This window comes from Strix aluco, chromosome 18 (genome assembly GCF_031877795.1).
Source record: "Strix aluco isolate bStrAlu1 chromosome 18, bStrAlu1.hap1, whole genome shotgun sequence".
Taxonomy (NCBI): domain Eukaryota; kingdom Metazoa; phylum Chordata; class Aves; order Strigiformes; family Strigidae; genus Strix; species Strix aluco.
In genome coordinates this window covers 7,648,237-7,673,786 of record NC_133948.1, presented here as the reverse complement: position 1 = coordinate 7,673,786, position 25,550 = coordinate 7,648,237, and the positions used below count along the sequence as shown (strand labels likewise).

The 25,550-nt window shown below is 41.3% G+C and overlaps 1 protein-coding gene across 3 annotated transcripts in view; it reads left to right on the top strand.

The window, feature by feature from the left end:
- GALNT9 (polypeptide N-acetylgalactosaminyltransferase 9) overlaps positions 1 to 25,550 on the top strand; it is a 218,021-nt gene that overhangs the window by 50,726 nt on the left and 141,745 nt on the right. For 2 of the 3 annotated variants that reach the window (XM_074844344.1, XM_074844347.1), the window contains exon 1: positions 11,596 to 11,986. In XM_074844344.1, coding sequence (XP_074700445.1) covers positions 11,746 to 11,986 — 241 coding nt within the window. In that variant the 5' untranslated portion in view covers positions 11,596 to 11,745. Of the gene's footprint in view, positions 1 to 11,595; positions 11,987 to 25,550 lie in introns of those variants that run through there. The other variant, XM_074844346.1, reaches the window with a different exon arrangement.

Sequence of the window (25,550 nt, the reverse complement as noted above, 5' to 3'; positions counted from 1 at the left end):
ATTCAATAGCATTCTTAGATCTCGGGCTGGGATTTAATGCTGATATTGCACTGCACCCCAGGCATTGTTTCGATGGTGCACAGTTCTCCAGTGCATTAGGATACACTGGTAGCAGCAGATGGCATATTAACATCATCTGCCTTTTCTTCTGACCTGAAGGTGACGTTTCAAAAGTTACACAGCAGAAAGAACTTAGCTGTAGTTAAGGCTCTTTACAGATTTTTTGGGGGATTTGGTTTTTTTGTTTTGTGAATGCTGGAGTCAACCAAGACCACCTCTCAAACAAATTGCCTGTGATAAGTGGGTAAATGAGATGATTTCTTGTGGTAAAAATCACAAAAGAAATAACTATGAAAAAAAAAATCACCCCAAATGTTGTTTCTGAGGCTTTGCAATAACAAAATCGACAGACAATGGCACAAGTCAAATGTCATCCAGTGGGTTTTTTTTTGTCTACTGTGCATGCCTGTCTTTGCTAAGCTTACAAATATTGAACCTATTGTGGGTCACATCTGTAGAACCTGACTTTCATCTTCAAAAGCCACAGGCTACGTATGTAGCCCTGGATATTGCTTAGTCTGTTGGCCAGGAGACCAGGCATTTCTGAATTGACAGCTCATTACACAACAGTCCAGTTGTGCCCACAGAAATGTGAGTCTGTTACTGCTCCAAGTTCAGTAGTTTTTTTCCTGCCATATCCCCTGGAAGTCCACAGTTCAGTTACTCACATCAGCCCAGAATACCCTCATGTGAGCACGCTCTGCACAGGTGCTCTCTTGTCAGCTGCATTTAAAGAACAATTTTTCTTTCTGGTTGCCCTCCATGCTGCAAGTTAAGACAATTGTTCAACTGAGGAACAAAGTGATGGAAGATGTGGCTTAGAACTGTTGTGCATGCCACAGAAAGTGCACTTTATTTGAGGTGAATTTTGGGTATGTTTATCCTAGTATTGTCTCTGTAGTTGTCTGCAGCATGGTTCAGAAAGCTAGGTGGGTGTAAAAGAGCATACATTCCCTGATTCTGATACAGACTTTCCTTAAAATGAAGGTTTTACCTGACAGAGGTCAGACTCAGTACTGCTTGTTCAGTTTTCATGTTTGAATTTACACTGATGCCATGCACAGTTAGTGGCAATTACATGAATTTACATTTTCATGGCAGAGGATTTTCTCAGCACTAAATCTGGTCTTTATATCCAGCTCTTCCAATTACATTAGTATTACAGTGTTACGTGGCAGTATTCACTTATCTAATTTTAGAGCAGGCTATTTTAAGAGTAATCTGATGTATTCATTTATGTCATACATAGAGTGGATATGATAAAGATGCACTATTCTTATCACTGCTGCCCATTATTATTTGTCTTGTCTATGTATTATGTGTCAGATGGAAGCATCTCACTGTCCCAGTCAAGATCAGGGTCCTGTTATAGATAAATGTTCCATTCAAACATTGAGAACAAAAATATAGGAATGTGCCATGGGGGAAAAGGGGGATTATAAGATATAGACTGAAGGATTCATCAACAGAATGAATCTGATAGTAATGAGTAGTTGCATCTGTGACCAGTTAAAGGCAGTGGTAAGACCTGTTCTATGAATATTACTTCTGGCTCTACTACCAGATTAATTTACAAGTTTTTACTTTAATCCTTTTTTCACCCTCTGTTCCAAACCCAACTTGTGCACCCATGTGTTTAAAATGATACCTCTGCAAAAGGTATGCCCATTCTGAAGGCTTCCTGAATATTATTTCCTCAAACCAAACCTGAAGAACATTTGCCTGCACAGGCAATTAACTTCACTACATCCAGTTAGCCAGGTAACGATGGCATTATGTCTGGATTGGGCTCTAGATCTTTAAGATGGGGTATTGTGGATCTGTTTTTATAGTGTAGTGAATGTTGTCACCCCTAGAGATACATTATTCTTCCTATGCCATTCTGTCTTTTCTTTGGCTCACATGGGAAAGCATCCCATGCCAAATCCTCTGAGGTCCTTCCTAGTGATACCGCAGAAGTTCCCTGACCACAAAAATTCTTAAGACCTAGGAGGAAACCAGTATCAGTTATTTTAACTACAGAAACATCAGATGAAATTGAGATTTTTATTAACTTTCTTTTATTCTTTATTTTCTGTCCAGTCTACCCTAGATACTATTGGTGAGTCCATTAGATTCCACTGTATTAACTGGCCTGCCTGTAGTTCCTCTTGCCCTAGTCCAATTCATGTTATGGTTTCCTCTTCCCTGTGTTCAAGAGGCTGCAGTATTTCATGTGACAGACAATTACTGTTTCAAAAGAATTCCCCTAACCTTTTGTCAAAAGTTGAATAACCTCAGTCTATCACCTGAGCTATCCTTTAGTGTTTACTCTGGCAGGGTACCGTACTAATTGTGTTGAACAAAGCATGCTAACAAGCAGTAGTGCTTGCTCAGTGCAACATTGTCTCTGTTAAATAGCAATTGAAACCCCTATATTTTAAATTAATGTAGGTCCATGCTAACCTCTGTCAAGGTGTGTCCTCCCAGGGGCCTGTGTGCCTGAGGGATGGAAGGGAATATCCAGCACCAACAAAAGCTTTGCTCAGCACTAGGCAGCCTATTCGCTGCTTGTTGCTGATCTTTGGTTTATGTAAATCAAAAGCAGTTCAATAGACGTTAAAGGATTTAATGTCAGGAAATTTTTGTGAGCTGATACAATTGGACACAGGTTGGATATAATATATAATAATAAATAGCCTAAAGAAAACTACAGATCTGATCCTTTCCATTTCATGTTTCCTTTATATAGGTGGAATATGATCTGTCCTTTATGGCTGATATTAATTAATGTCTGTACTTGGGAAAATCAAGCCACCGACACAAAATGTCTCCCTGTATTTAATATCAAAAGCATTAAGTGTTCTCTATCTGCAGTTATGTATCGTGATGTAGTGGCTAAAGGCATATGCAGTCTGAAAGGCATGTGAGCTTGGCCAGAGGCTTTAATGCTGCAGTTTCACTGTGAAGGGTGAGAAATACTTTTCCCTCAAAATGAGTAAATATATAAATAAATGAAGCTCTTCAACTTCATAGCCCAGAGCAAGATTAATTAAGATGAAAAAATGCTTAATCTATCTGCTCACCATAGAATTAATGAATAATAGAGAATGTCTTCCCAGCATCTACAGCTAAAAGAGTTATGAATATCCGTGCATGTCATACCTACACGTCTCTGTCTACCTGCAGCTCCCCTCACCGTGTTGCTCTTTTGGTGCCTTGTAGCAAATCTGTTGGTTTTCCATGTTTTTCTTGTTTTGGACTTTTATTTATTTTAAGCTGCATATGGTGTCTAAATCAATTGGGATGAAGATTAATAAAAGCAAATTCTGCCACTTCCCTTATGGCAAGCTGTCCATAGTTTTCAGATGGAGAAATTGAGAACTAGAGAAGTTGTGTGGTCTGGAACAGGAAACAGCATAACAGTTCTTTAAGCATTTGCATAGTCCAATATAGTCTTAAGTGCTCTTCTCCTACTGACTGGCTCATTTTCAAGTGCATTTAAAACAAACAAAAAAAAGCCTCCAAAACTGTTAAATGGGATTTTGTCCTTTACTGGGAATGTTTGGGAATTCAACTCAACTAGATGAGTTTGGTTTTGTCATCCTACTTCCATCTGTTAAGGCTTCTCACTTGGCATGGTTTTTAGGGTGGAATTTTACCATACATCAGCTTTTATTTTCTCTATTTTTTTAGATGATATTTTTTAAAAATACATTGAAGACTTTAATGCTAGAAATGGTTTGGTTTCTATTTAAATATTCTGAATATCTCTGTCAAAGGCAGATACAAACTGTACTAAATGTTCTTTATTACTCACACATGCACTGTCCCTGTGAAAAACATCATACATCAGAGGCAGCAGTGATTCTTCAGATTTGCCCAGTGACAAGCCACCATATAGCTAGTCTTTGCTAAAAATGTCAATGTCAACTTTCTTTGCCAAAACATGTTTTCTTCTTTCAAGCTGCCAGTTGTTGTTTCAAAATAAATGGAATCTAAAAATCTCATTATTTTTATTGTTTAAAGCCAGCATTGGGTGCAGCTCTGGGGGTCAGAAGGTAACAATACTAATTTACCCCTGTGCTGCTGCACTTAGAATATTTAATCTCTTATGACTTTGACATGATGACTGGCTGTGTTTCTTAATTTTGTTGTGAAGATTTTGCTGGAGGGCCATGCATCTCTTAATAATGTGCATCAAGACAGAGACAAGTAAGTAATGAATATTGTATGAGGCTCTTTTCCTACAGGTGGATCAGCCTGGGCAAATATCTGCAGAAGTCCAGAAGCCTGTACCTCATGGCAGAACTGGGACTGTGATGATGATGGCCAAAGATTAATGTACCCTACTGAATTCAGTGCAACTCCAGTAGCAAAATATTTTTATCTATTCTAAGCCAGCTTTTTCATAGGCTTTGGGCTGGATTGGACAGGGAGCAACATCCTTCCAGCTTTTTAGTGCCAGTGAAGAACTGTTATGTTCAACATCTGTCTGAGAAAGCCCACTTATTTTTGGCAGTCCTTTCAGCAAACAGACTTCTACCTAAAGCACAGCTTTATTAGAAACACACCTTAATATAAAACTTGCTCTGGACAGTGTTTTCTGCCTAAGATAATATTTGATTAAATACTAATAAAAGAGCTGACTGCAAATTCTGTTACCATAAAGTTGGCTGTTTAAGAGTAAAGGTGGAAATGAGAAATGGTTTCCAAGGAGGAACTCGGGGTCATAGTCCACAGATGTCAAGTGACAGAGCTGAAGATTGATATGTTCCTGGGATTAGAAACACCATTCATGAACCTTTTTTTAAAAACAGTACTATCAAAAAGCAGTCTCTGCTTTAAAGGCTGTACAGAGTATGAGAGCAGAGACCATGACTTCACCAGAAGAGGGAACACAGAGAACCAGATAACAGTATTGGTCAGTATGAAAAGTGGAAGTCTCGGCATGCAAACAGCCTAGCTATTGTTTAGGTTTTTGTAAATTTTCTGGCAACGGGAATAAGTGAAGATGGATTTCAAGGAATATAATGAGGTAATTTCTGTATCTGTAATAGCTGAATATTAAATTACATTTATATATCTCCTGCACATTTATTTTCCTGACTAGAACTCTCATAAACATAGAAGCCGTCCTTGAAAACTTCCCAGATTTATTTCCAGTGTGTGAGGCTATATCTTATCACAGTACCTCTGAAATTCCTTACAGCAAGTTGTGATGGCTATCAAAAACATCAGTCTACAACCTAGGATCCCCATGCAGCAGCTGTCAGGCAGGTTCCAAGCACCTTCCCTTTTAGAGGTGCAGATGGACTGAGCCTCTGTCATTTGTGGGAGATGAGGTCCTCACGTATTTTTTTCTGTGGTTGCATGGAGTAAATTGAAAACCATGCAAATGATCTTTGATCATGGTGAATGGTGATAATCCTCTCTTAGCAAACAAGCACCTATTCTGAACTTATAGTAGGAGATAATGATAGAAAATGGATAGAGGACTATGCAGTTGGATTTTAGAAAGGTAGAAGCTCAACTCATTCTTATTAAAATTGATGAGAGCTGTAATGTTTATAAATTAAAGCTTTGTAAAATGTAAGCGTGTGGGTTGAATATTTTAGTCTTGGCAGTTATTTATATTCTGTTTTTACAATGACAGGTTTATTGGGTTTTTTAATGTGTGTTGGATAATTGTTGGGTTTTATCTGTATGCTATTTACTACAGTGTGGTCATCAACACTATCACAAGCATGAAAGCAGCAGATCTGCCGGCAATTGTGCTGTGTATTATAAATCCTCTTTGCAGAGTCAACCTTTAGTTTTAATACAATATGATGAATATATGGGTAGTGCATCTTTGTGTTGCAACAACAGGTGCTAGAACACAGTGCAGTCTGTACGTTTGAAGAACTGTCCCATGTGCAAGTGGGAAATGCTGCAGCTTTAGAAGGAAGTGTACCAAAATTCCATTTAGGAAACTACTGTGTAACCTTAGTAAGTGACTAATACTGCCAAAATTAAAAGATATATATATCTATATATAATTTCTGAAATATGTGTTCAGATTTTAAGGCATCTCATTTGATTTAGAACCATCCTCAAGATGAAGTTAAAATTCAGCACCTCCAGGCTAATCTTGTGAATACTTAATCCCCGTGTTGTGCCTACCACTTTGAGTAGGTCTGCTGGTTATGAATGAGAGTCTTTGCACAGTGTAATTGTGACCCCACTAATAAACGCTTATGGCATCGTGTCTGTAATAAGCGTAGCAGAGAGGTCATCTTACTAAAGTAAACACATTCATCTTGGTTGAAACCACAGCACAGCACATTGTGTTGCCATTCTGCTCTAGTAGTAAAGTAGACATTGATTATATTCAGGGCTAGCCACTCACCATACACCTTTACTTTCTGAGCCAGCACTAAATGTTCCCAGCAGAGAATCACTGCGTGGCAATCCCTCGTGGCTTTTGGGCTTCCAGCCTTTTTAATGTAGTGAGATGAATAACAGGTTGGGGATTCCTTTCTGCCTTATCTGGCCACAACATTTCTATGCTAACAATAAGGGGCATTTGGTCAGCTGTGAACCTGCTCCAAAGCCTCTACATCAATGTGAGCAGAGCGGCTGCTTGAAGCCTTAGGGACCTGGCAGTGTCTTATTGCAAGGGGAATTATTTGGCTATTGGCCTTCTTGTGCCACTGTAATACTAGCTTGCCATCTTCTCCGAAACTGCAGCAGAAAAGATACGAGGCTGCTTGGAAACATCTCAAGTATGAGACAGCTGAGGCTTCCTTATTTATTTCTCTTCTAACTTGCTAGCTACTTTTGCAAAAAGCTTCATGCAACTTCATGTAAACATCGTGTTTGTTTACAGCAGACGCTGTAACTATGGTAAGAAGGGGGCTGCACAAATGCTAAAGTACACATTTGGTGGACTGCAATACCTCTTTGCAACAGGATGAGGGCCTCAGTTCTGTATGTCTGGGTAATTTAACAGAGATCTTAGAATTTGTTGTCTGTTTTTGTTGCTGTTTTCTTCTAAATAAGTACAAAACGTAGAAAAATATTAGGCTGTATTAAAACTCGAAGCAATGAGCTAGTAAATGCAGTTGGGATTTCATTAGGAAAATGGTAGGTGATGTTAGTGCGTGTGAATAACTACAGCTGGAATTTACAATTGCAGACGATCACTGCTGTAATATTTTGTCTGTGGTTTGTTTTTTTTTTTTTCTTTAAAGCTAGTGTTCAAATACTTTAAACATCAAAGTCTTACCTTCTACACATTATTCATTCTTGCAAATGTCTCATATCATGCAGTAGAATGATCAGAAAGGTATGCCTCTTTAGATATGGTAAATCAATCTTGTGTCCTTTTGCAAAAGTGGTTGGGAATGATTTTACGGTTATTAACTTGAATTCAATTTTTTTTTCAACCTAAGCTTTTTAAAATTCAAAAAACTTTCAAGCAACTTTTCAATCATCCTCTCCTCTTCCTGCCTCTCCCCAAAAGTAAAATCTTACTTATTTTGTTTCATCAGCAAGTCAATTTTTTTCATCTCATTCTAGGGACATTAAAATGAAATTCAACAGAAAACATCTCATAAAAAATTGAAGCTCATATTGATTATTTGAGTATGTACCTACCATACGTGGGACTGTACAACAGAAGTCATGGTGATCCCAAGGGTTCTGATGGTACTTTGTAGGTCTGACATGGTCTTTTTTAATAACTTTTTTATAACCACTTTTGGGGAAACCTTGAACTTGGGAAATGTCCAGATGATGATGGGGTATCTTGGTCATATTTGGTTGCTGCACAATCTACAGTTTTCATTATCTGGTGAAAAAAAAATCTAGTTCGTCTGTATTGGTTGAGGTTAGCAGCTCCAAATGAACTGAAGTCAGGTTGACTTGGAGTCAGTTGCCTTGACTAGTTGCACGGTGAGCTCTGCAGATAATGGCTGTAAGACTGATACTTTACTCAAGGTTCTTTTCAAAATCTTTTAGTTCAATGTTGTTTGAAGTGAAATTTACTGTCTCTGACCTTACTAGCTAAGCAGAACAGGGTTTTAAATGCAGAAACAACTGAAGTTTTCCTCTATACCAACATCCTCATGCCAAGATGGAGTAACCAAGAGTTAACAGAAGCAAAGATAACTGTTGCAAGACCAACACTGTGCAAGGCCAAACACAGTTTCAAGGAGAGCCACAGACAGTAACAAGGTTTGTTTTTTTGTGCTGTTATCATTGCAGCCTTAGCTATTTGACAGTCCAGTAGCAGCCCAGAAGTGCCCCAAGGCAATAAACCATCTTTCCTATGTTAGGAGAGATGCCTATGACAGATGGTTATTTTAGAGTACTGAGTGTTTTTTTAGAGTCTTTACCTCTGGCTACTTAAACATCATCTTCATCTGCAGCCAGCTGTCCTTCATCCAGGTGTTTATTCTGGCTGAGCACAGTGATAGCAGAGAGATGTAACGAGTATGATCAACTATAGACTGTCATTTGAATACACAGTATCTTGGTGTTTCTTTATAGCAGCTTTCTAATCCATCTTGGACGATATGAGTGAAAACATGAGCCCTATGGAGACGAGTAGGAGTAAAAATCAGTGAGAGAGTAATAGTGAGAGAGAAAAACTGGATTTGTGATTTGGAATGGGGTCCCGGCACTGCATCTGGCTTGTTCCGATGATTTGGAACCAGTTACCAATGCCTTCCCATGTTCCCCATTTGTAAAAGGGGTCAGCAATCACAGCTGATTGCTATGGTTTCAACAAAAGCATTTTCACTGAAATCCAGATGTTGCATATATTGATTTTGATCTAGTTTTCTTTTGGCATTATAAGCCTTTCTGAGGGAAGAAAAATTGGAACCTGACCCTTTTGGGCAGGAAAGAGTGGCTTCAGCTCAATGTTGTTTGTGTGAAAATATTCCAGAGCTTTTTGGTTTTGTTCCAATGCAAAAAGAAAATACATTTTCTGACCTTGAAATTTTTCCAAAAAGAGTACTGCCATCCTTCAGTCCACTCTAATAGTATATCTTTTGTAACTTGCTTTGAGATCTCTGAATGAACAGTGATATATAAGAGCTAGCTATTTTTTGAATGGTGTTAGGTAAGGTTTCAGTCATATAAGCATATTCTCATGTTCTTCTAGACACACCATAGACTATTTTAAGCTGACAATTTAAGAACATTTACTTAGCAAAAGGAAACAACTGTTTGACCTCAGTCAATCATGGATGAAATCATGTCTTTGAAAGAGCCCATTTAAAGCTGCAGTCATGCAAATAAAACCCCATCAAAACTTGGTAAACTGTCTCAGATAGTTGAAGGTGTTTTACAACTCTTGGGACAAATGATACACTCATGTCAGAATCCAAACTGAATTCTTGTGGCCAGCTTGTGAACTTGGAGTTTATAATGGAAATAGTCATCTAAGAGATTCTTAACCATATCAAGACCAGCAGGTGTTGCTATAATATATTAAATGCTGTGGAGACATCTAATAAGCTACGCTTGAGCATTAGTTCAATACATTTTCTTAAACCAAATTGGTATTTTCTACGAAAACGTAATGCTATGACAGACTTGTAGTAAGAATACTACTAAAATAATCAAAACACTGGAAAATTGCTGGTTCTGAGCTGCTTCTGCTGAGCTGAGAGTTTTACTACTGCTTCAGTGAAAGAACATCTGACCCTGCATTTAGGTATTATTTGTGTTTAAAAATACAGTACTGTAGGAAGTAACCAAATCCTGTACACATTTTCTATAGAGACATACTTATTTGCAAGAGATAACACTGCAGAAACGTGTGGTAGCTTTTGCTGGGGATAGATTAGATTATGATAAAACTCTAGTCTAGGCTTGTTCTGCACTGCTGATCCCTCCAACACAGGTTTCATTGGTGATCTCCGAAAGACAAGGGGAGAATTCCTCTAAGACAGAAACATGTCTTCTCAAACAAACTGCACCCTCAGGGGCCTTGCAGAAGGTGAACAACAGGAGGGTCAGAAGTAGGACAGCAGTGGAGAGTTTATACCTCAGGAAACCCTGTGCACGTCTTGCTAAGTTAGAGTAAATTCAAGGAGGTCGTAACTTGTGCTGGATTTTGAGCTTGGCAGCTCCTGAAATCAAAAAGGAAGGAAGGAAAAGAAATTCCCACGACCAGGATTATATTATGGTATGCAACCCTCTAAGTGAGATCGTATACAAAGGAGAACCGTTGTGTACATGAATGAAGAAGCTGACAGCTGAAAGGGCTTGTTTAATGTCCATTGGTATCAAACTTGGAGATCTTGATAATTCTTCAGCAGTCACTGGATGTGTGTTTGAGTAAGGGCCTAGGCTGTTTTTCTCCACCTGTGTGTGATTCTATGACAGGAAAGATGGGGACCTGCTCGAGCGGGTCCAGAGGAGGCCACAAAAATGCTCAGGGAGCTGGAGCACCTCTCCTGTGAGGACAGGCTGAGAGAGTTGGGGTTGTTCAGCTGGAGAAGAGAAGGCTCCAGGGAGACCTTAGAGCGGCCTCCCAGTACTTAAAGGGGCTACAGAAAAGCTGGGGAGGGACTTTTTATCAGGGGTGTAGGGATAGGACAAGGGGTAATGGTTTTAAACTAAAAGAGGGTAGATTTAGACTAGATATAAGGAAGACATTTTTTTCCATGAAGGTGGTGAAACACTAGAACAGGTTGCCTAGAGAGGTGGTAGATGCCCCCTCCCTGTCAGTGCTTAAGGCCAGGCTGGACGGGGTTTGAGCAACCTGGTCTAGTTGATGTCCCTGCTCATTGCAGGGGGGTTGGACTAGATGACCTTTAAGGGTCCCTTCCAGCCCAAAGCGTTCTGTGATTGTATGTATGCTTGGCGAGAACTTCTCTTGCACGTGTGGATGTGGTCCCAGCCGTGTCGCTTCCAGGTGGGATCACAAGCCAGTGTTGTACCTTGGCTGCTGGGGAACCCACTGAGCTCTTGCTCTTGCCGGGAGTGTGTGAACTTGTTCCAGCTGATGGTGAGGCGGGTGGGGCATCAGCTCACCTCCAGGGACTGCACCCATGGACAAGGACGATCTCCGTCCCGCCCGTTCTCAGGAGCTGCCTGTAGCGGTGCTTGGGCAGGGTAAGGCCCCTCGAGGTGGGCAATGAAGAGAAAATGGCCACTGGTGTCTTCGGTAGGCAAGAAGCACGCAACTCCCCTGCCTCCTTCACCCATCCAGCGGCGAGCGCCGGGGGGGCGGGCGGCGGCCCCCGGCAGGGCCGGGCTGCGGGGCGGGAGCCGCGGGCGAGGCGGGGCGGCACGGCACGGCACGGCGGCTCCGCCGTGTGCATGTAGATGAGATCCCCCGGAGCACGTCACTCCGCACCGGCGCTCTGCGTTTGGGGCGGCGGAGAGCGAGGGCGGGCGAGCGGGAGCCGCCGGAGAAGGAGAGGCGGCGGCGGCGGCGGCTCCGCAGGCAGCGGCGGCTCAGCTCCGCGCCCCGCGCTCCCTGCGCGGCCCCCCCGCTCCATGCCGCCCAGCCCGCCGCGGCGCGGCCCCCGCGGGGCGAAGGCGGGCGCCGGGCGGGGAGCGGCGCGGCGGTGCTGAAGGACAGCTCCGCTCCGCGCTCCTCCGCGCCTCTCCGCGCCCCGGGCGCGCCCCGTCGCCAGGTGGCCGCGAGGCCGCCGGCCGCCGCGCCTTGATGTGCCCCCCGCCACCGCGCCGGCGGCTCCCATGGCGGTGGCACGGAAAATCAAAACTTTGTTGACGGTGAACATCTTGGTCTTCGTGGGCATCATCCTCTTCTCCGTCTACTGCAGGATCCAGGACCGCTCCCAGGAGCTGGTGCAGATCGTCCGGAGCGCGGACCGCCGGGCCAGGAGCCGCGGCGCCAAGGTGGGCAGCCTGGCCGACAGGGAGTCCATCCTGCAGCGCCTGGACCACCTGGAGGAGGTGGTCTACAACCAGCTGAATGGTACGCGGGGCCGGGAGGGGGGCAGCGCCTGTCCCGGGGTGCCCTGTGTCCTGGGAGGGTGCCGTGGGCTGGGGAAGAGCACCCGAAATGCCCGCCCGCGGGGGAGGGGAGCCCGGGCACCGTTCACACTGACCCCGCTGCTGAAGTGCTGGGAACGAAGGGAAGGAGGTGACCGGAGGGATTTGCTGGAGGGGTTTGTTGAGCCCCCCGTCAACTCTCAGTCCGAAGTCAGGGCTTCCTCGGCAGATGCAAAGTTAGGAGTTCAGTGGGTGGAAGGATTGGTGGAAGTCCCTACGAACCGTAGCAGGTTTTTCGGTTTGCCTGGGTGTATGAACTCTGCACGGGTAGGTGTTTGTATAGCAAATGCACTGTTAGGTTACAACTGGAAGTCATCTACTTGGTCTCAGAACTACTTTAAAAACATTCTACTGAGTTCTTACGCTGCGTACTTTTAATGGTCTGTTTAAACGTAGCACCCATATGTTTCCTTAATGACTTTGCCGTTTAAATTTGTTATTATCTTTGGTGAGGAGGGGAAGCATCCACCACTTCTTTTTATGACATACCGTTCTAATTCACCAGCCTTGAAAAATCTTGGTAGGTAAGCAAAGAACCCTTCCATGGTAGTTAGAACAGGCTAAGCCATAAAAGTTGTTATAGGACAACTAATGTTTCGTATAGAAACTAATTTTTCAAAACAAGTGCATTTGTACTTGCATATATTTGTAAAGTTCTAAATGTGGAACATCAAAGAAATAAGTATGTGATTAAATACATCAGTGCTTTGGATGAGAAAAGGCTGAAGGAGTGAACTTTTGCATAAAATTATAATATGAATGTGTCTAGCACCAAATAAACCTTCTAGTGTAAATATGTCTAAGTATACCAAATGTGCTTCTAGGCTGCTTGTGAAAATCTTACTCGTAACATTGATTTAACAAAGGCTACTGTAGTCTCAAAATGCAGACAAATAGGAGGGTTAAGATAAAGTACATTTCCTATTACTACTTTCTGAATGACTGTATGAATCTAAGTAGGTTAGACTGTTATGGTAATACGCAGTCTATGCCAGCAAGTGTTACAGAACAGGCATCCCCTTACGCACTCATCTGTATAAACAGGGAAGAGAGAAGGGGATTGTGGAGTGTGGGTGTTAGTCACAAAAATACACATTCATGAATTAGAGGGAAAGTGTCAACAGCTGTGTTTCCTAACTGTATTTTGGAGCGGTTTTGAAGAATGTAGGATTTAAGAGGGAAATCCTACTCTCAAATTCAACAAAGCCATAGAGTTCCCAAACTAAATTAGATCAGTCCCTGAGCTATATCCATCGTTGCTCAACTGAGTGGGTTTTTTTGGCCCGAATTGGGCCAAATTGGTTCTTGGTGTTGTTCATAGGTGAGACTTTGGGTAGGATTTACCTGCTTCGGATTCATCTCAGCATAGCATCCCCTGGAGAATCAGCAGGAGTCCTTAATGTACTAGGCAGGCACCACGGCACGTAATGACTGTGGCTTCACAGTAAACAGGAAGTTCTCTGTGAAGTATGTCTCAATTTTGGGGACTTTTTTCTCCTTCTTTAATTTGGTTTGTTGGATATGGAACTTCGTAGTGAAATTACTTGATCTTAAAAGTTATGTTGCTTCTTCAGGTCATAATAAATACTGCAGGCAGTTTCCTCTTCTTGAAAGTTCTTACACAGGAAAATACAGAAAGTTTTTCAAGCTGCACTGTTCAAATTTCCTACTCATTTCCCTTCAGTTTCTCTCTGACACTGCTGGTTTTCTTATTACACAATGATACACTGACACAACAGATTCATTATTTCATCATCATTTTGAAAAGATATTCATCACTTTCTGGATTTTTTCCCTCATCCTGTGGCAACCAAACTGAAAAGTCCTAAAAAATTAGGAGGTGCTCCACTGAAATCATCAGAGATGCATTACTGTAAGTGAAATCAAGATCAAGCATCTGTGTTTGGGTTTAGCTCACTGATATTCCGTTTTTAATATCATGACTCATTACTTATGCCATTAATGGGCATAATGCTGCTCTGGCAGCATTGAGATTCAAGGGAGCCTGTCTGTGACTGTGCTCTACTGTGTCTCACAGAAAGACTGGTATTACAGAAGCACTCTGTCAGCTCTGGAGCTGTGCAGTTTCATCCTAATGTTGAGCAAGGTTTCTCAGACATTATCCTGTATACTGCTTTATCACAAGGTTAGAGAGCCATCTGAGGCCTTCTTGGATGTTACTTTTTCATGAGGTAGGTCAAAGTCACTTTTACACGGAGAGACAGACATGGGTAGACAGATTTTATTCACGAGGAATATGAATTCCTTGCATGCCCAGAACTTCCGCAAGCACCAGGAGTTTGAGTCCAGCTCAGTGTTATAGTTATGGTAGGTCTGTCCAGATGGGTATTTCAATTTTCTACTCTTGCTTCTTTCTATTTTGAGATCAGCAAATTTACAGCCACCTATTAAGTATCTTATATTTTTGGTAATAAAGTCTCGGTGTTCTGTTATTTAATTATCTTCCATTCAGATTAGTCCTAAACCGATAAGACCTTACCTGGATTTTCTAGAGACTCTATTGAAGATCCAGTGCAATAGAAAGACACTTCTGTGAGAGACCAGCCCTGCAGCTGTAGCTATACAGCATTTTGTTTCTGCCACACTTGCTTGTTTCCATGCAGTCAAAGAAATGTTACTTGAAAGTGTACCTTCTGCAAGGAAAAAATAAACACAAGCAGTAATGTTACAAGGGTATCAAGAGGCAACCTAAAACTGATCACTAGAGAACTCATTAGCTTTTCAGTCTGAAGAAAAACTGCATACAATGTCTGTGGAGGTGTGTGTAGAACACAGAGGACCATGCATGGAAGTCAGCAGAAAGCTTGGTCCTTGCAATTATCTTTGGCAGAACAAGAATTTTTAGAATAGAATGAATGAGAATTGCCATGATTCCCTGCAGAGTCATGCAGACATACACCCAAATAATAGATTTCAGTAGGCTCGTGATTTGGTTTTCTACCAACTTAGAACAGTAGTATTTCTGAAAGCTTTCTGTATGCTCAGCTGCTGCTGGTTTTGGTGGAAGTAAATGAGGAGCGTGCAAAGGGAAAGGAAAGCAATGAAACGTGTCTGTGGAATTTCCTTGGTGAAACTTTACATTACCTCTTAATATTTGATTTTGGGTATAACATTTATTTTGAAAAACTGAGTTACTCTAGGTCTAGTTCATCAATCTATATATTTTTTCATTTTTACTGTGGTATTTCTATTGATGAATGTGATTTATTGTCAGTCAACACAGAACTAATGCCAGATAGACTTAGTAGCAATTCATGAAATGGCATAATGGTAACACCTTGTTATTTTCTTCCTTTGCCTCTATTTTTTGTAAAGGGGAAAAAATAAAAAATATTTTAATTTACTGAATTTTTCCCCTAATCAGTTTTGCATCTAAGTCTATTGCTAATGATTTACCATAGAGGATAAAGAATTTTTGATGCCCCAAGTAAAGCATAACCTTTCATGCCAAAAGCAATTGAAGGGTCAGACTACAATTTCACTGTAATTGCCTTTTTCCCTTTTCACTGTCTCTTTCCAGTAATACACAACAATCAATACAGCATGTAATTAGATTTCATTCAATCTGCAAAGATTAAGAGAGTTTTCATCTCCTCATTATGTATGCTCACATCATGTCTCCCTACCCATGTCTTCTACATTAGACCTCTTTGACTTGTTCTATTGCAGGCATGGAGGGATAAGTTTGGAGTATTCTCTTGAATTTGACAGTTTATCATTCTTTACACATCATAATTTGATTTTGTTCTCTTTGTGAAGATTAAATACAATAGCAATTTCCAGTTTGATAAATGGGTTTTATATTGCATATGCAATTCATGGAGGAGGCTGGGGTAAAAAAGTGGACAATTCACATAATTGCAGCACACAGGCTTAAAATGATGGAAATAGCAGGTCCTGGGTGCAGAGGACTGATTCATGCAGACTGTGACTCCTGATTTTTAGAGTGTACTGGAAGCAAAGTGATTGCATTTAAAATTCAGCCTGGCAATCTGCATACTTAAAAGGTACAGTAGTATTTTTAAAAGGACAGTTTATTCTTCATAGGCTTGGGACTGGTTGAAAATGGTTCCAAATTTCCGTATCGAAAATAAGGCTTGGGAACAGGCTACAAATGAATCATGCAAATGTCCACATCAGATTTGTCAAAAAGAAGCTTTTACAGCTGTCAACTTTCAGTTGAAGAGTAATTCCTTTTCAGAGAAGAGAGGTAAAGCCACACGTGCATGGGGGAAGATTAAGTGTGACTGCCAGCCTTGTGTTAATGAAAATGCACCTTCTCACACCCACATAGAGATTCTCATGTTACAACTATTTCTGTTTAATTTTCTGTGGTCTGATGCTAACATGCATCTGACAAAATGATCACATACTTATCTCCAAAAGTATCAACTTACTGTGGGGACCGCTCTCAGCCATGTGTTTTCCTTGTCCTAGTGAGTGGCTTCTTCATGTGGTCCCATTTTGAGGATTTTTTAAAGAAATGCAAGGTTGGATCTAGTGAAGGCAGGATTGAAAAACATTAGCTACTTTTTTTTTTTTTTTTTAATTTAAAGTTAGGCTGCAGTTTATTGGTTTACCACACAGATTATAGCAAGTATTTTCAATCGTTCTGGATCAGTTACTCAAACTTAGGTAAGTAACCATTGTTACAGGTCTGACCTTCTGTGTTGCAAAGTGATGGTCAAAGTCCAAAAGACCGATTTCCACTTCACATTGGCTTTAGTTGTCTTAGTCTTGATTTATATATCTGACGAAATTCATAATCTGTGCCTTCAGGAAGGCCAAGATTTTATCCCCCAAAATAAGGGAAGAAAACATCTTGAGACAATATTTAGATAGCCCCTAAAAAAATGTAAGGTAAAGTTCAGAATAGTATCATTCTATTTAGGCACTTTAAGAAGAAAAGGTCTAAAGTTTTGGTAGAAAAAAAAGGTAAAACTCTTTTGTAAAACAGGCAAAATTGCATTCAACTCTTCAAAATATTGACAAATATAAAAAATATATCTCCATTCCAGCAGCACATCAGTGATTTTAAAGTCTCTCCCTGTACTTTGTGTTTCATATACCGGTAACTGGTTTTTTATGTAATGTTTCTGCTTTTTTTGTTTGTAGCTGGGAAAAAAGCTTATTTTGACAGAAAAATCATGTGGTAAATTTATCATTGACTCATTTATTTGTGTAGAACTTGAATCATTTGTACTGTATAGGATTAAAAGCAGTGTTTACAGTGGTGGAAAGCAAATCTTTGACTGATGTTGGTTTTGTTGCCTTTTAGGAGATATTCCAGTTCAGTTTCCTTCTATTTCTTTGTAGATGTGGGTGGAGTTGGAAAAGCAAATATGGGTCTGTCATCTTTCTAGTGAAGAGCTGCAGTGTGGTGGTTGCACATCTGTAACCACCATACAGGTTTAGAGGATTAGAAAACCTGGCTTTAACTTAATACCCTTGATAGTGGGAAGTGGGGTTGTTTTTGGAGTTGGAGGGGGGATTGTTTATTTGATTTTTTAGTAAGTAAGGGCAGGTAGTAGTTAAACCAAGAGCATCATTTAAAAATGCAGTTCCAGCCACTGAGTGCATGGCTGTTCTCCAAGGAAATAATAAGATTTATGAAAGGAAGGAAAAGAAATGAGTCATGTTTAACAAATCTTCCTTTTATTAATGCCCCACTCTAACCTTACTAATGGGTACTCAGTCTCTCTTTCTCGGTATACTTGGCATACTTTTTTATTATTGTTATTATTTGTAGTGTTTCACTTGGTAGTCATTTCCATCACTTAGTTTAAACTAACAAACTGAAAGGGGAAAAAAAACAGAAAAGAAAAAGAGCCTGTGATGTTCTGGATAATAGGAAGGAAGAAAGCCAATGACAGCAGAGCAGCTTCCAACCTTGTTGTAGTCCTATTGATCAAAACTGTCCTCTGAAATAAGAGAACTTTAGCTTCTGAGAATGAAAGCCAGACAGAGATCCTCCCACTGACCCAAAGTCATCTTCTTCTGAAAGCACAGAGCTAAAGCAGCCAAGTGCTAATTGGATGTGTATATGACTTGTGTCTGCTTTTCCTAAAAGCCATAGCTATGGTGCCATGGAAATGGCTGTGAATGTCTGAAAGCCTTGTAGGCAAAACCCATTTCAAGGACAGCACGGCAGATGCAAACAGACTAAAAATTGTCTTTCTGCCCTATAGTTTTTATCCTTTCAGGTGTTCTCGAATATCCAGGTTTCCCAGACAATTTTGAAGACAAGCTACAGCACAACTGACACTTGCCGGTTACTCAGCAAGTCCTGTAGGACATAAAAAGAGCATAAAAATTACCTGTAGCAAGGCTGTCTCCTGAGCCAAGATTTGCTTGACCTATGGAACAGAAGGGAGTAATCAGGGAGCAGCGTGATGCAGCTTGGTCTCAGGTCCTCTCGTTTAGCTGGGGTTACTTTGAGTTTAAATGCATGGTAGTGCTGCTGGGGATGAAGGTGACAATCTTGGTTCTGTAATTTATTTCTCAGTCTAATCCATTTGGCTTTCGAGTTATTATTTGCAAACTCTTCAGTACACTGAAGAGTATGGAATTTCACCTGGTGAAGATAGATGCAAAGCTTGATAGGCTTAATTTTTGTAGTGTTGGCTTACCTCTAATTTCTGTCCTGTCTTCTTTTATTGCCCACAGTATCTGCACTGGTAGTGTACAAGAGTGTGGCACAGATACTCTGTATGACTTATCTGACCTTGTTTTTTTGAACTCTGAAGCAGTAGGAAAGGGCCTTCATTTGCATCAACAAGAGGTCCTCTAAACCAGAGAGAATTGAGTATTTGTGGCAAAATGGTCCTCTCCTCAAATTGAGCTTTATCAGCTGGCTTGCTGAAGTGATATCACACCTGTGACTGGGTGTAGATCTAAATGGAGTGAGCTGTGTGTGTATATGCAAGTCTGTAGATGTCCAAGGAAGTGGTATTTTGGAGCTGAGTTCTGCTTTCTTATACCTCTTTGACAGTCTTCTCCCACAGTGAGAGAGGTGGGCTTGTGCTTCTGTGGTTCTTTGCACTAGACATTATTTCACCTGGGTTAGCTAACTTGGACTCATTGCTATGCATGGCAAGACAGTGCAGCAGGACTTTCTGTGGGAAATCCAGTGGAACATCCAGAGGAGCTCTCACACTAGTTTCCTACCCCTCTTACTGCATTTGTCAGGCCATTTCGTTTCTGAATAATTGTGTGTGTGTGTTTGTTTATGCCTCTTATGTCATCTTGCTGAAATGTGTGTTGAGAGGGCTTGCTTCAATGTCTATAGACAAGTTTGTTTGTCTTGCAGTAAGAGGAAGAAATGGATGTTCTCAGGATAAAGTAAACCCACTTGCTGTTTGCCACCAGGCTAAGTTACTCTGTGTGCATTCTTCCCGGTCTTGCAAAGCTGTCTTGCAAAGCAGATGTGGCTACCTGCCTCTCCCTTTATTTCACTTGGATGACTTGTTCTGAGGGATCTGCTCTCAAGCCAAGGATGAGCCTGGGACCGTGAATTGTTTTGTATCTTCAGTGAGGGGAGTCTGTAGTGAAATAATGCAGTAGAAAAGGGTCTGGGAATCTCTGACAAATGGCAAAAGGCCTAAATTTTTTATTATTTTTTTTTTCCAAGTATGTCCTTGATTACTGGCTTTGGAGGAGAATCCAAGGGCAGCTGCCGGGTAGACAGCTGAGGAGACAGTAGAATGATTCTGCTTTGTCATCACGAGCAGTGTGGACGCATAGTTTTCTCAGGGGCTGAGGAGTTGTCTAAGTAAATGAACAAAACACTTTTTGAAAAGGTGAGAATATAGATTTCTGAATATTTTAAGCCTTGCCACACCTCCTATGGAGCTGTTCTCTAGAAGTCCTTTCACTTGCCACCACAGTCAGATTTATACTTTTAATACTTGAGCTGTAATTTGCATGTCATCCTGGGAGAATGGGCAATGATTAAGAAAACTAAACCAAGGAAAAGGTTTTTGAAGGAGCTTCGCTAAGTACTGCTACTTAAAAATGGTTCTGTCAGGCACAGGAGTATTTGATGCCAGAATACTACAAGACAGGGTTACATATTTCACAGCATCATTTGGAAATCACATCTAAATAACCCAAACTTAGTGGATGAAAGTACAAGGGAACATGTTGGGTCTCTGGGATTCTCTAGTGCATTTGCTTCAATCTCAACCTCCTGGGCTAAGTGTTAGAGCAAATGCCTGAGAGGCTGCTGTAATGCCAGTATCTCCCTTGGGTTGAATAGCCCTGTAAAATGGTATAACACTGGCAAAAGCCATGCTATTCCCCAACAGATTCCTGATGCCTCCTTCCTCTCTGCAAGGGCAAGACACATCTGTGGAAAGAAGCTGCCGAGGTAAAGGCCTTTGTTACCTGTGTGCCACTGGACTCTGCTCTGGGAGGACAATTCCTGGGCTGAAGAAACCACTGCTTTCCCCTTTTCAGGCAATTAGCTGTGGCAGGAGGGAGAGGAGAAAATCTGAGCCTGTGTAGGCAAAAGGCAGCCGTGGAACACAGTTTTACCTTTTACTTACATTTCAGAGGCATTTATACAGGCAATCCAGTTGCCTTTACTGGAGTACTCATGGGAATAAGTGCTTACTAGTGTAAGGGTCTCACACACTTTATAAGGCATGACAAACCAGGTTTGCTAGAGTTGCATTTGAATCACTGCTTGGTACAAGCAGCATAAAGTCTCCCAACTAGGCTTTAATGTCTGATAAACTGATCAGGGAAGAAAATGTATCCTGCCAGGTCTCCCTCGTCTGTGAAGTTCTTTAAATATTCAGATACTATGAAACACAAGTACTACCTACAGAGGTTTACACAGGGCTGTGTTAGACTATGCAGATACGTGTGAGGGGTATCCTCTGTTAGAGATTTCATAGACTCATGGAGCACAGAGCTGGTCTCTTTGGGATTACCAGTGTGTTACTAGTTTTTGTTCCTGGAGAGAACTGTTAAAATTCATGTCTGTGATACAGTCAGCAGTCGTGTTTAGTTGGGAATCTAAGTCAGGTACAAATCTGACACTGCTTTCCAAGCAAACCGCGGATCCTGCCAACCCCTGTTTTGCTGTCAGCAGTGCGTTGTGTGGACAGTGACAGATATTGCTGGTTGGACGGGACAACTTGCTCAAATAGGTTTTTATGCCTGCAGCAATGATGCAAATTCTCCTCAGCTCACCCATGCACGTAGTCCTATTGAAGTCAGTTGCCTAAATTCATCCGTGCTATTGATCCAGAAGCATCAGCAGAGCCAGTAGTTATCAGCATAGTAGCTCCAAGTAGTAAATCTGGCCAAATGAAGGTACTTCTGCCAGAGGATGAACAGTATATTGGCTAGTTATGATGATGTATATGTAGTATAAAGGATGAATTCATGCTGTGTCCCTGTACTACTTCAGTATGGTTGAGAACAGGATCCTTCCTCCTTGAAGGTTTTGGAGTCATTCCCCTTTCTAGTATAGATCTGGTGAGCTTTGTGTTTCTGCCTCTGACCCCTACTACTGCAGTCTTTGATTGCTTCTGTGTTTGCACTGTTTAGCTCCAGTTTGCATTTTGCAAAAAGAAGTACACAGACCAGGAGGGCAGCCTTATCGTGGCTGTCTTGCTCCTGGTATCTGAGCAAGCTTTGTTCAGAGATTGATTTGTCCGTTTCCACAACACTGCGCAGTACTATCTACCTACAGCGGAGCAAAACTGAATCCTCTTCTCACATCATGTCCGTTACGTAGGTTGCTGGACACAACCTCTCATCCCTCAGCTACTGCCTGGAGAGAGCTCCCCCATCCCTCAGCCACTGCCTCCATGTTAGAAGCCCTTCACTTTTGACCTTTAAGATCTGCTTCTGCCTGTGATAACTTTTGTCTCAGTTTGACAGCATTGGGCACATTGGTGCATAACTGGGATCCAAAACTAGGCTTTTCCTCAAGATTTGGTTGAATAAGTATTTTTAGTGTGCATATGCAATTAAATGCGTATGGGTTATCTGCAGCCTAGCTGAATGCTTTAACCACCAGTATCTGTTTAAAAAATAAAACCAAATAACTTTCCCTTTCCTTTAGGTGAAGAATAAGACATCTGCTGAATTCTTTAGAGCTGTGGGTCTTATGTGGGCCATGTTTTCAGACTTCAAAGCAAGGATGATACTTTTCATTCCTGTCTTTTCAATACCCTCTCTTGACTAGCTCCACCCCAAGCCTCAGCCAAAGGGTTGATCTCTTCCCTGGAGGGAGAGCAGGTCCTTCCTGCAAGCAGTCAACTTGGACCCCAGATGCTAGCTAGCACCTAGGAGTTATCCTCAGTGTGTTAGAGCACTTTGGAATGCATCAAAACTGGAACTTGTGCAAAATCACACACAGTCTCCAATTCCTGTTTCCCATAGCCCAGACTAGCATCCTAACCAAGGTAGTGCCATACCATGCGCAAAGCAAAAGGGGCTTTGTTGCACAGGAGCTCATTTTTCTTGGAAGGTATCCATCATGACAGTTGGAAAGCCCTCTCCTGCAATACTCTGGCATTTTTGGTGGGGTGATAGGGTTAATTGGTTGTTTTTCATTTGGATTCTTTATGCCAGTTTTGTATTTTATTTGGCAATGGGGCCTTACTGCCCTTTTAGAAATTGAGTTTATTTTTTCTACAGTTCTCATATGCCTCTAGGATGTGAAGCTTTTGTAAATAAAAATGTATTTTTTGTTATATTAACTCATTTTCAAGCAAGCCTTGTGTTGTAGAAAAGATTGGTGGTATTCTTTCCTGTGCATACTGAACTGAAGGCAGTGATAAGACTAAAAATATCCCCAATTGAAATAGCATTGTATAACCCAAAGGTTAGTCTTCCTCAGGATTAAAATTTGCAGTTGCTTTATAGATTCCTTGTAAGGCAGATTTCTAGTCTTCCGGCCATGTGTAAAATGAGGCTACTGGTAGCTGCAAAATTTTGCATCTGCAAAACTCAATCCCACTGGTGACTACCACAAGCACAAACCTGCTGATGAAAGATGCTGCTACCCATTGTGCTGGTGTCAGCTGGCCAACGAGGCTTACACGTATCCCAGTGTTGTTCTTGTTACAAGCACTTGCTGGAGGTGCTGAGCAGGGACTAGGTACTGTTCACACTTCTGATAGGGAAAACAGATTTTGCTGCACAGAGCTGTTAATCCTAAAACATCATGATAGATTGTAGGTGGCCTCATGTAACAGATGGGAGTGGAGTATGAGGTAAGAGTGAGCTGATCATGTTCAAGTTATTAAACAACCTAATACTAAGCTGCCTAACTGCTGAAATAGTTGGTGCTTACAACTTACACAAGCAAGGAGTGGGTTTGGCTTGGAAAAATGGGTGGTTGAGTGGTTTAGGTGTTAGCCTGTGTTAACCTTGGGTTTGGAAAATGCATCTTTTTGATTGTTCTAATTTCTGTGTCACATGGAGAATCCCAGAATCCAGGTCTGTGGATTTAGTCTTCTGACTTCCAGCACCATCGCAGGGACATGAGCTGCCAAATGCTGCACTGATACCTGCTTCTGTATTTCTTCCTTGTGACCTGTCTTTTTTCCCACTTTTTAATGATCTTTTGCATTTGGTGGAAGTTGCAGTGTTCTCAACACTTGAAGAATATCTTTTGTTTGTTCACTGCTAATATTGTAGGGAGCGGTGAAAAGATTTGCAGGTATTGTTTAGAAATTTCCCATCTTTCTTCAGATTAATATTTGGCAAACTCACTTGATATAGCCTTCATGGGGTACTCCTTTATGCATAGACCTGAACATGTCAGCACCTGCACTGAACACTTTGCTCTCAGCTACTCCAGCTTTGAATACACAAAACCAATATTCTTTGATTTTAGACCAGTGCCAGCCTGATCCTCCTCCTGAAATAGATCCATCTGGCTCAATGCATTTTCATTCAACAGAAAATTAATTCTGGAACGGAAGTGGCTTTTATAAAGCTAGTATCCAGTGGGGTTATATGTAAAATCTTCTGTTTTCTGAAAGAGTCAGCTTGGTATTGTTCCCATATTCACAGCCATGTTCCCATTTCAGGCCCACAAAACTCTAAGCCAGGCTGCAGAGAGCTCTCTTAGATGAGGTCAGGGAATTAAGAATTTCTTCTGTGATTCATTCTGAACCTGATCTGCCTAATAACTGGATTCTTTGTCTCCCTCTTCCTGTCACACATTAAAAAGTTCACAAAGTAAGATTTTTCAGTCTTCCTTGCACAGTGAGAAGAGTGAACAGAAGATATGAAGAAATGGAGGAGAAATATTCATGAGAGAACAAAGACATGGCCTAACTTTGAAGCTGGGATGGTGCAGCTCAGCATGCCAATGGACACAGGCTGAGTGATGCAGCCCTCAGAGAAGGCATTGATCATTGCAGAGGGCATTTTTGCATATGTTACAAGACTACTTGTTTAGGCATCTCTCAGCCTTTAATCATACTGACATGAAACTAGAGCACAAATACTGCTGTCTTAGAGACACAGTGGAGGTTGTGGAAGAATGAGACCGGTGAAATACTTTGTAAAATTCTCCTTATAAAAGTTACTTGTAGTTGATGAAGTAAACATGGGATTAGTGAACCGGAATCAGGGTCCGTGCATGAGTCATGGTAGGACTGCTCTAGCCCTAAGGAGAGGTGGAGTTCCCCACTGCAGCACGGTGTACAACAGGGTATTGTGGTAAAGCCCGTAACACAGTTTGACAATTCATGTTAACGCAGAGTGTTGATAACTATTCTGGACCAGTTTCAAGTGATAAAAGCTGTCTCTTACATAGCCTACTTAGGGCACTATAGTAGCAAGATCATAATCAGGCCCAAAGGACAAGACAGCTAATGCAGGATCAACTCCAATTAGACATGACTAGGTGATGCTCTGTGTGATGGTAGAAAGAAGTCAGCGTATGATCTTTTGGTTTTGTCCCCGAACTGGAAAAATATGACTCTAATCTGTTTGATGGGTGATATTACATGCCTGTGGCTTCTCTATGCTAGATATGAGTGTCTTAGCATATGGTTGTGAAACTAGAGGTTGATTATTTTCAAAAGTATTTTGGCAGATACTGAACTGACAAATTCCCCGTTTAAAAAAAAAAAAAAAAAAAGGTTTTGTTTGATACTGTGTTGATGAGGCTGTGTGGATTTGGAATCATACCTTGCTTTATATTCCTTTCAAAGGTAGGGAGGGAAAAGCACCCCTACTATAAACAGAGGATGAATTTCTTAATAAATGCCAGGGGAAACAGGCATGGAGTGGTGTGTCCTGCTGTCATGGTGCCTCACCTCTAAGTCTGTGTCTCTCCATTTCCTAAGGGAAGAAGTGCTAATTTAGTGAGTCAGGCATTTCCATGTGAATTTTCTTTAACATGGCATCTTTACAGGGAAAGTAGTTTTAAATGGGGTCACAGACATACCTCGTTATTTCATTAGGAATCCCCTAATCTGTGACCAAAA